Source organism: Macaca thibetana, chromosome 2 (genome assembly GCF_024542745.1).
Source record: "Macaca thibetana thibetana isolate TM-01 chromosome 2, ASM2454274v1, whole genome shotgun sequence".
In the NCBI taxonomy this organism is placed as follows: domain Eukaryota; kingdom Metazoa; phylum Chordata; class Mammalia; order Primates; family Cercopithecidae; genus Macaca; species Macaca thibetana.
The window spans coordinates 39,570,357-39,581,443 of NC_065579.1; the positions used below are offsets into that span (position 1 = coordinate 39,570,357).

The 11,087-nt window shown below is 46.1% G+C and overlaps 1 protein-coding gene across 2 annotated transcripts in view; it reads left to right on the plus strand.

Moving 5' to 3' along the window:
* The window catches only part of IL20RB (interleukin 20 receptor subunit beta), a 43,592-nt gene extending 38,381 nt beyond the window's left edge, over window positions 1-5,211 (plus strand). For both annotated transcript variants that reach the window (XM_050779654.1, XM_050779655.1), the window contains exon 7: window positions 4,238-5,211. In XM_050779654.1, coding sequence (XP_050635611.1) covers window positions 4,238-4,348 — 111 coding nt within the window. In that variant the 3' untranslated portion in view covers window positions 4,349-5,211. The remainder of the gene's footprint in view (window positions 1-4,237) is intronic.
* The last annotated feature ends 5,876 nt before the right edge of the window (window positions 5,212-11,087 follow it).

Below are 11,087 nucleotides of genomic sequence, written 5' to 3' on the forward strand. Positions count from 1 at the left end.
CAGTTTCTTCCTAGCATCGATGGTCTTTGCTATTTGGCATGTTTTTGCAGTGGCTGGTACCAGTTGTTTCTTTCCATGCTTAGTGCTTCCTTCAGGAGCTCTTGTAAGGCAGGCCTGGTGGTGACAAAATCTCTCAGCATTTTCTTGTCTGTAAAGGATTTTATTTCTCCTTCACTTATGAAGCTTAGTTTGGCTGGATATGAAATTCCGGATTGAAAATTGTTTTCTTTAAGAATGTTGAATATTGGCCTCCACTCTCTTCTGGCTTGCAGGGTTTCTGCCAAGAGATCTGCTATTAATCTGATGAGTTTCCCTTTGTGGGTAACCCGACCTTTCTCTCTGGCTGCCCTTAACATTTTTTCCTGTATTTCTACCTTTGTGAATCTGACAATTATGTGTCTTGGGGTTGCTCTTCTCGAGGAATATCTTTGTGGTGTTCTCTGTATTTTCTGAATTTGAATGTTGGCCTGCTTTGCTATATTGGGGAAGTTCTCTCAGATAATACCCTGAATAGTGTTTTCCAACTTGGCTCCATTCTCCCCATCACTTTCAGGTACACCAATCAAATGTAAATTTGGTATTTTCACATAGTCCCATATTTCTTGGAGGCTTTGTTCTTTTACTTTTACTCTTTTTTCTCTAACCTTGTCTTCTTGCTTTATTTCATTAATTTGATCTTCAATCACTGATACCCTTTCTTCCACTTAATCTGATTGGCTATTGAAGCTTGTGCACATGTCACAAAATTCTTGTGCTATGGTTTTCAACTCCATCAGGTCATTTAAGGTCTCCTCTACACTGTTTATTCTAGTTAGCATTCGTCTAATCTTTTTTCAAGGCTTTTAGCTTCCTTGCGATGGGTTTCAACATCCTCCTTTAGCTTGGAGAAGTTTGTTATTACTGACCTTCTGAAGCCTACTTCTGTCAACTCGTCAAAGTCATTCTCCATGCAGCTTTATAACATTGCTGCTGAGGAGCTGTGATCCTTTGGAGGAGAAGAGGTGCTCTGATTTTTTAAATTTTCAGCTTTTCTGCTCTGGTTTCTCCCCATCTTTGTGGTTATATCTACCTTTGGTCTTTGATGTTGGTGACCTACAGATGGGGTTTTGCTGTAGATGATCTTTTTGTTGATGTTGATGCTATTCCTTTTTGTTTGTTAGTTTTCCTTCTAACAGTCAGGTCCCTCAGCTGCAGGTCTGTTGGAGTTTGCTGGAGGTCCACTCCAGACCATTTGCCTGGGTGTCAGGCTGTAGAACAGCAAATATTACTGAACAGAAAATATTGCTTCCTGATCCTTCCTCTGGAAGCTTTATCCCAGAGAGGCAGCTGCCTATATGAGGTGTCTGTTGGCCCCTACTGGGAGGTGTCTCCCAGTTAGGCTACACAGGGGTCAGGGACCTACTTGAGGAGGCGGTCTGTCCGTTCTCAGAGCTCAAATGCTGTGCTGGGAGAACAACTGCTCTCTTCACATCTGCAGAAGTTGTCTGCTGCCTTTTGTTCAGCTATGCCCTGCCCACAGAGGTGGAGTCTAGAAGCAGTAGGCATTGTTGAGCTGTGGTGGGCTCCGCCCAGTTCGAGCTTCCTGGCTCTGTTTACCTACTCAAGCCTCAGCAATGACGGACGCTCCTCCCCCAGCCAGGCTGCCACCTCACAGATTGATCTCAGACTGCTGTGCTAGCAGTGAGCAAGGCTCCCGGGGCATGAGACCTGCCGAGCCAGGCACAGGAGAGAATCATCTTGTCTGCTGGTTGCTAAGACCTTGGGAAAAGTGCGGTATTTGGGCGAGAGTGCCCCATTTTTCCAGGTAGTCTGTCACGCCTTTCCTTGGCTAGGAAAGGGAAATCCCACAACCCCTTGTGTTTCCCAGTGAGGCAATGCCCTGCCCTGCTTCAGCTTGCTCTCTGTGGGCTGCTCCCACTGTCCAGCCAGTCCCAATGAGATGAACCAGGTACCTCAGTTGGAAATGCAGAAATCACCCATCTTCTGTGTTGATCACGCTGGGGGCTGCTGACCATAGTGTTCCTATTCAGCCATCTTGGAATGCTACCCCACCAAGTAACAATCTAAAGAAAAACTATATATGCAAGGAAAATTATATTAATTCTGCCCAGTATATATTCTCTGTTTAAAAATATAATTTATTTTCTTTGTCTTTCATCCATAATTGCTTCATGGGAATGGGTGCTTTGGTGCTAAAGGGTCTCCGTTTCCTTTCTGTGACTCACTTTATTCTTTCTCTTCTTGCTGTCACATTCTGCTGTAATGTAGGTAGCAAGCATAAAGATGGCCCCAAATTAATAATTCTTCAATGACCCATCCAAGTATGACCTTGCATGCTTCATAGAAAGTGGAGTTTGTGTGAACTCACATGCCTCTGAGTCCACACAGGCACTGGAAAGAAGAAAAAAAAAAAAAAGGAAAGAACTTGTAGTGTAATGAATGTAACTCAAGAGGGAGGGGGATGGGGATCATGGCAAATATGTTTCATCTTCTCAGTGACAGCAGGTTGCTACCAAGAGGAAGTGTGAGCCAGTGCTGCCAGATCTCCAAGTTTTAAATGAGAAGCCCAGAAACCTAGATTTTTATGAGAAATCTCTCCATTTTCAAATGTTGAAAACTGATTCCAGTTTTACAAAATATGCTGAGCTTTGCTTGAAAATTAGTACTAAACTGTGGGACCACAGTTTTGCACCTTCCAAAATTCTGAGATTATGCTGTTTGTTTTACTTTAATGTGCTAGAACTGCACTGTCTAGTATAGTAGCCACTAGTCACATGTGACTGTTAGACACTAGAAATGTGGCTCGTCCAAATTGAGATGTATTGTAAATATAAAATACGGAATGGATTTTGAAGACAGAATGAAACAAGTTTATAAAATATTTCAGTCATTTTTTAAGTGACATGTTAAATTGATAATATTTTGGATATATTTGTTAAATAAATTATTAAAATTAGTTCCACCTGTTTCTTTTTACTTTTAAAATGTGCTACTAGATTTTAAAAATTGCATATGTGGCTCACATTATATTTCTATTAGACAGCACTGTTCTGGAATTTAAAAAATAATCATGTATGACCACTGCAGATGTAGGGAGTTAGTGTCCTGAGAATCTGACTGCACCGGCAGCAGCGAGTCGAGGGCCTTCACACTAACACCCCTGCTTAGTGAGCGCTGCTTGTGCGTTGTCTCTTCCTGTTGGCATTTGCCCATGGACACCAGGAGTGAGTCTCTATAGCTGCCATTTTGCCAACAAGGATGAAGGGAGACTGGCTCAATGAAGCTGATGCCTCCTGAGGAACCGAGGTGGAGGAAACCACTGTGCCTATTTGTGCCCAGGTGGTACCCTTGGGAGTGATGAGGGGAAGGGCCAAGAGAGATAACTGTAGAAGAACTTAGAGATTTTGGCAGAGGTGAGCAGGTGAGTAATAGGTGGGAGAGTCCACCTGAAAAGTTGATGTCTGCATGTTTATAACTAGTAATGATTGTCTCCTGGGGCCACTGGGAGAAGATGGCGGGAACCTGATATATGAGCAAGGAACGGACTCCCATTTATGGAACATCCTCTCTGTACTGGGCACCATGCTAGGTGCTGTTCATAAAGCATCTCAGACCAGGTCATAATTCTCAGAGCTCTCTGCTGGAAGAAGGTTAGGGTTTTGTTGTTGTTGTTTTTGTTGTTGTTGAGACAGTGTCTTGCTCTGTTACCTAGGCTGGAGTGCAGCGGTGTGATGAGCGCTTACTGCAGCCTTGACCTCCCAGGCTCAACTGATCCTCCTGTCCCAGCCTCATGAGTAGCTGAGACCACAGACATGTGCCACCATGCCTGGCCAGTTTATTTTTTGTGGAGAGGGAGCCTTGCTATGTTGCCCAGGCTGGTCTCTAAGCCCTGGGCTCAAGCGATCTGCCTGTTTCAGCCTCCCAAGGCAGGTGTGAGCCATCGCACCTCCCTTTAAATTTTTTTCTAAGAACGAGAATTACATTCTGGGTTTTTGTGGGGCAGGGTCTTAGAATGAGGAACTCTGACCAAGCAGGGCTTCAAGGGAACTGCGGGGTAGTGAACTGGGAGATAATCTTAGCAGCTGTTGGAAGCCCCTCATCTAGGGGTTGAAATTGTTTTTCGGTTTTTGTTTTTGCTTCTTGGAAATTAATTAATCAAATAGTTAAACTTTTAATAATATTCTTTACTATTACTACTACTATCCTTTAATGAATATCAATGAAAATTATTTTTCAGAAAATAACCAATTCACCCCAGAAGTTAATCAGCTGCAGAAGGGAGGAGGTGGATGCTTGTGCCACAGCTGTGATGTCTCCTGAGGAACTCCTCAGGGCCTGGATCTCATAGGCTTGCGGAAGGGCCCAGGTGAAGCCGAGAAACTGGTCTACATGACGTGGAAACCATGAGGGGACAAGTCGTGTTTCTGTTTTCCGACACAGACAAGGGATGAGAGAAGTAGGAAGAGCCTGTTGTCTACAAGTCTAGAAGCAACCACCAGAGGCAGGGTGGTTTGTCTAACAGAACACTGACTGGGACTTAGGAGATGTGACCTCTAGACTGGGGGCTGCCATTTGCTGGCTGAGCAACTCTGGGAGAAGTGACTTTATCTCTTTGGTCCTAAATTTTCTCATCTGTAATGGGGGAATTACCTACACACCTGCTAAACACACAGACACAGAGTCTCTCTCTATAAACACACGTACACATATATACACTCAGCACTTGCAAGGCTAGAGGGAAACTGGTGACACTCTAAAGTCTGACTGATTCAGTGTTTTTGGAGAGCAGGACATAAATGTATGATAAGAATGATCAAGGACTCTACACACTGGATGGCTTGGAGAGCCCACTTTCCCAGAAGAATCCTTGAGAGAAAAGGAAGCATGGGAGCAGTGGTGTTGAGTTCACTTCAAGCCCAATGCCGGTGCAGAGGGGAATGGCTCAGTGAGCTCTCTACAGTAGGTGACCTGGAGGAAGGTCACAGCAGCAATGAAAATGGGATGTGCATGAACACAGAGGATCCATGAACTACTGTAAAGTGTTGACAGTGTGTGCACACTGCAGACAGCAGGAGAAATGTATGTGTGCAATGCGACAAGAATGCAGAAGTCAGTAACATGTGCATGTTTGTTGTGCTCCTTTTTTCCTGTAGAGTTGCTAAAGTACAGAATTTAGCAAATAAAAAGGGGCCACCCTGGCCAAAAGTGGTCTTTAAAGTTCTAGTTACATTGTCAACCTCAAGTCCAGAGAGACTCCAATGGACACCTTTGATCAAGAGGACTGGGGGTGGGGGTGGGGACAGGGGAGGAGCAGCCCCAGGAATCCAGAGTCCAGGGCTGCCTGGTTGGGGGCAGCCTCTGGCTGCATGAAAACCCCAACCGAGGCAGCTGGCATAAGCCTCACCTGGTCAGGGTTCTTCTAGGCCTTTCCTGGAGGGCCCACCCCATGGGAAATCCCTGGGGAACCCTCTTTTCCTTGACAGCTTCCTCAGGGTATCCCCAGCCCCTCTTAGTCTGCTCATTTAGGACCTACCTCTGGATGCCTCTCACCACCCCTTTTCCCCACCAGGTGAAGAAAGAGCCAACCGCAGAGAAGGAATGAGGGGAGGAAACTTCTTGAGGGGTGAAGGGATTGATGGGCAGGGCCTGCGCTTCGCTTTCTAACCCCCTTGAAGCTCTGGAGCCTCTGAGTTGGTTTATCTTCACCCCTACTTCCTGGGCCCTTTCCAGCCAGCCCAGTGATGGGACAGTCTAACTGCATTAACGGGGTGTTTCCCCAGAAGCCCACAGCCCTTCACCACCTGGAGGGGTCTCTCCAGGAGCATGAGATCGCTGAAGACCTGTTCCTTCTTTTCCTTTGTATTATTTTGTGTGCTTCTGTGTGTTGTTTGTTAGAGTGTGTGTGCTAATTTTATATTTGACCCAAACTGGAAACACACTTTCAGTTTGCAAAAACAAAGACCTTATTACTACACCAGTCATCACCCTCCCTCCTCTTTCTTCCTGCCCCCTTATGGTGGGGTGGTGGTGGGGCACTATCCTTCTGTCTCAGCCCAGGCCCAGAACTGAGAAAGGACCGTGACCTCCCTCTGCTTGAGTCTCTCACAACTAGTCCTAGTGCCCATGCATTTTTTGGCATCTATAGGTACACAGAAATTTATTTTGATTCTTCTGTTGTCTCCCCTTACCCTGAACATACATTTATGGAGCCCCAGCCATGCACCAGACCTGCCAGCCCCCAATGGTGGAGGGGCTGCCTCCTCTACAGCTGGCTGTTCCCTCTCCCCTGGAGCACTTCTGTCCCAAGTCCCCAGGCCTCCTCCCTGCCCCTCCAATGCATCTATCCCTACACCTGGACACTTACATGAGTGAAAAGGAATGTGATTAGTTATTACAGCAGGACCACAGCTGTAAACCAGGACTCCTCTGGGCAAACCAGGAGCCGGGTCACTCATCCTAAGGCACAACTTCCTGCCACACTCTTTTTTTCTAGAAGCTCCAACCCTCCAGATGCCCAGTCACCGAGTCCAGGGGCTCAGGCTCAGCACTATTGGTTTGCTTTGTTTTCACAGCCTCTCAATGAGTCCTGCAGGAACTGGGGAAATACTTGTGTGTGCGCGCGCGCGCGCTGGGGGGATTGAGTATCTGGGAGCGGCCTACAGCAGCTTCTGCTGTTTCAGTGAAGACTGTCTCTTGCAGCCCAACGCAGTAGAGTCCACTGAGCCCCCAGAATCAAGCCCAGCTTTCTTAGTCCTGCCTTTAGGGTGCAACTGCCAGGGTCCAGTGAATAAAATCCCTGCTCCATGAGGCTTACACTCCAATGGGGTAAGGGAGAAATAACAACACAATAACAAAGTATTATTATTAAGTGAATTATTTAGTATATTGGGAGTTTGTAAGTCACGATAAAATGAAAAGGTAGAGCAGGAAGCAGGGGCTGGGGGCAGGTTGCAGCCTCTTCAAAATGAAAGTGGATGGAAACAATGGACCCAGAAGTACCTGTCAGATAAGTCCCTGCATAGTCACATGGTGTGAGATATTATGAGAGATTCTAGAACAAAGTAATTTGGCAACAAATACTTAGGTGTATGTAGTCTAAAACAAAAACTTTATTCAGTATCTATACTGTTTGTATTGATAGCATATTTTCTGCAACTATTATCAGATAAAGCAAGTAAATAATATATATTTTGCATATTTTGATAAGAATCTAGACTTCAGGATTAGTCACAAGGAAGGCTATTGTAGGTTTCAAATTTGACTAAGAACAGGGTACTGTTGGTACTGAATCAAACATATTAATATGAAGTCATGTCTTTACAAAACATTACATTAAAAATATTTTGACTTTTTTCCACTGAAACGGCCCAGGAGAAATGTCACCTCCGCAATGCATCTTAATGCTGATTTTGGTTTCTAGTGTTAGTTTTCTCCCAAAGGAGCCAAAGTTTCTTGGAGCAGTAGTGGATGCCATCTCAGTTTGGAGTTGAAAGGTACAAGGTAATCCTAGAACGCCTACACCTTTTTGGGACAGAAAGCAAAGCGTTAAATAAGGGTCATTCAAAATTACAAAAGGAACAATCTATACAGGGCTCCTCCTGGCCAAAGTTGGGACAATACAAGCACCAGAAGGAGAATATTGGCTGGCACAATCGATACCATATATTTGAAAAGTCATCAGTCCATGACACCCAAGAAGAGCAAAGCTACCATAATTCTCAGAGAAGATGAATCTAATAGAATGCATTTCTACTTGTTATTCAATCGTGTTGGGCTTATCGACTCGTTTATTGTGTCAATGAAGAATACCAGTAAATGCAAATCCATCAGTCAGAGGGCATTTTTTCTCCTCTAAAGGCTCCTCTCTGCCCCTTAACGTCCAGTCTTTCCCAGCTTGGCTCTCCCTGTCCTGTCAAGGGGTTCGGTGGAAAAGTCTTTTAAGTTCCCTTCACAGAAGGATTGCAGACTCTGCCGGTCTAGTCTCTGGGCCAACCCTCCCCGTCTCTTTAATAAAGATGTTTTTTATTATTTTCCGTGTGCAGTATATTATCCTTAGGCTAGAGTACCTTTCCGGGCGTGCAGACCTCTTGGTTTCCTTTGAATCTGGAGGACTTGATCCCATCGCCAGCTTCCGGAGCTCACCAGGAGGGGAAGATCCCATTACATCCACGGGCGTCTGGCGCCACCTTGTGGTCAGTGCTGAAATTTTTTTCTCTTCCCTCTCGCAATGAAGCTCGCTGGGCTTCCTGGATGAAGAAAGGAAAGCTCAGGCCGGTTTCCCAGAATAATAACTCAGTTACACAGTTTCCACGGGCTTGGTCCTTCACAAACCTCCACTGTCACTGGTGGAGTTAGAATTTAGCAGCCACCCTCTCCTCGCTCTGTGTATCTGTCCCGAGCTCATGGTTTGGGGCTTCACGCTATACAAGGCTCTCCCTCCTTGCTGGGACCTTGGCCTCTCTTCTCTCTCCGGTCTGTTGATCTTTCCTCCACGCTACCATTCCCTATCTCTCGGAAATAGACTTTTTTGGATGTCTTTTTGTTTTCCTTCTGTGTGTCCTATTTCTAGGATCCCTTTACTAGACGGACTTTCCAGGAGTGTTCCTCAACCCCCGCACAGAGCAGTAGGGAGGAGCCTGCTGCTGCTTGCTCATGTTAAACCAGCGTGCTGCCCAGCCTGCCAAGTTTGGAACTGGAACACTAGAGGTGGCCCCAAATTACAGCTTTCTCTTGTGGCTCCTGGGACTCCCAGTTTCTTCAGCAACAACAACAAAACCTGGAAAAACGTATCCTTGCCAGAGGTGGGAGAATGAGGCTCACAAAAGGAAAACACGGACCTTTCTTGTCTCCCCCAGTGAGAGATTGCAAGACCAGGTTGTAAAACCCCATTAAGGACCTTAGAGGAAGAATTGAGCAAGGAGCCTTCTCAGGTGCCTGCAAACATCTCCAAGAGCAAAAGTATAAATCCTCATATTGTGGAGGAGATACATGTTCCTGGTTCCTTCACTGGACCTCATTGAGAAAATTAAACAAACAAACAACAACAACAACACTACGTTAAAAAACAAAAAACAAAAACAAAAACAAACAAAAAACCCTGGCGGCAGGGTGCGGTGGCTCACGCCTGTAATCCTGGCACTTTGGGAGGCCGAGGCGGGCGGATCACCTTAGGTTAGGAGTTCGAGACCAGCCTAACATGGAAACCCCATCTCTACTAAAAATACAGAAATCAGCTGGACATAGTGGCGGGCGCCTGTAACCCCAGCTACTCGGGAGGCTGCGGCAGGAGAATCTCTTGAACCCCGGAGGCGTAGGTTGCAGTGAGCTGAGATCCCAGCATTGCACTCCAGCCTGGGCAACAGAGCAAGACTCCCTCTCAAACAAACAGAAAACCAACCCTGGCTTTTGGAGAAATGAGTGCCTGAACAAACCTCAGTAACTTCTAAATTTTGTGTCTGTACTTAAAACAGCTCCTCTAGGAAGTGGCCACATGCCTCCAAATTTCCTGGAGATGCCAGCCAGTCTTCTATGAAATTGCCTTAGTATAAGATTAGGTCTACAAAACATCATCTTGAGTTTCTGGCCCTAGGAGATTACAGCCCAGAAAGTAGGCGCCTCTGATGTCATCCCACCTGCATTAATCACAAGGCAAGCTTCCCCAGGTGAAATCATTTCATTGACATTAACTGCTCACTGTCTCACTTGAACTTTTTTTCTTTTTTTTGAGATGGAGTCTTGCTCTGTCGCCCAGGCTGGAGTGCAGTGGTGCGATCTTGGCTCACCGCAACCTCTGCTTCCCGGCTTCAAGCGATTCTCCTGTCTCAGACTCCTAAGTAGCTGGGATTACAGGCACCTGGCACTATTCCCAGCTAATTTTTGTATTTTTAGTAGAGACTGAGTTTTACCATGTTGGCCAGGCTGGTCTTGAATTCCAGACCTCAGGTGATCTGCCCGCTTCAGCCTCCCAAAGTGCTGGGAGTACAGGCATGAGCCACTGCGCCCTGTCTTACTTGAACTTTTGAGTCTTACAGTTGGAAATAGATCAAAATGGAATGGATTTCCCCTTTTCTTGGCCTCACCCCAGATCAGGCCTAGATTATGGAGGGCCAGTGAGTTGGAACACTTACTGTGTGTTTCTGTTTTTGTTTTTAGACAGTGGTCTTGCTCTGTCGCCCAGGCTGGAGTGCAGTGGCGAGATCTTGGCTCACCGCAACCTCTGCTTCCCGGCTTCAAGCGATTCTCCTGTCTCAGCCTCCTAAGTAGCTGGGATTACAGTCACCTGGCACTATTCCCAGCTAATTTTTGTATTTTTAGTAGAGACTGGGTTTTACCATGTTGGCCAGGCTGGTCTTGAATTCCAGACCTCAGGTGATCTGCCCGCTTCAGCCTCCCAAAATGCTGGGAGTACAGGCATGAGCCACTGTGCCCTGTCTTACTTGAACTTTTGAGTCTTGCAGTTGGAAATAGATCAAAATGGAATGGATTTCCCCTTTTCTTGGCCTCACCCCGGATCAGGCCTAGATTATGGAGGGCCAGTGAGTTGGAACGCTTCTGTGTGTTTTTGTTTTTGTTTTTGTTTTTAGACAGTGCTCTTGCTCTGTCACCCAGGCTGGAGTGCAGTGGCGTGATCTTAGCTCACTGCAACCTCCACCTCTTGGCTTCAGGTGATTCTCCTGCCTCAGCCTCCCAAGTAGCTGGGATTGCAGGCACCTGCCACCACACATGGCTAGTTTTTGTATTTTTAGTAGAGACAGCGTTTCACTATGTTGCCCAGGCTGGTCTTGAACTCCTGGCTTCAAGTGATCTGCCCGCCTCGGCCTCCCAAAGTGCTGGGATTGCAGGCGTGAACCACCGCCTATGTTTTAAATGAAGAGTTTCAGTTTAGCTGATGGCAGCAAATAGATGCTGAAATTTAAATACAAGTAACATTAAGTAACGTCTTGCTCTGTTGCAACTTTGGGTTGACAAAGGCAAGCCTCAGGTTAAAGAACCGATAAAAAGCTTGGCCATGAGGTGTGGGTCTCAGCATGTTGCTTAAAAACAAAAAGCCCAGCTTCCAGAGATGTGCATGGTGTTGATTGTGGCAG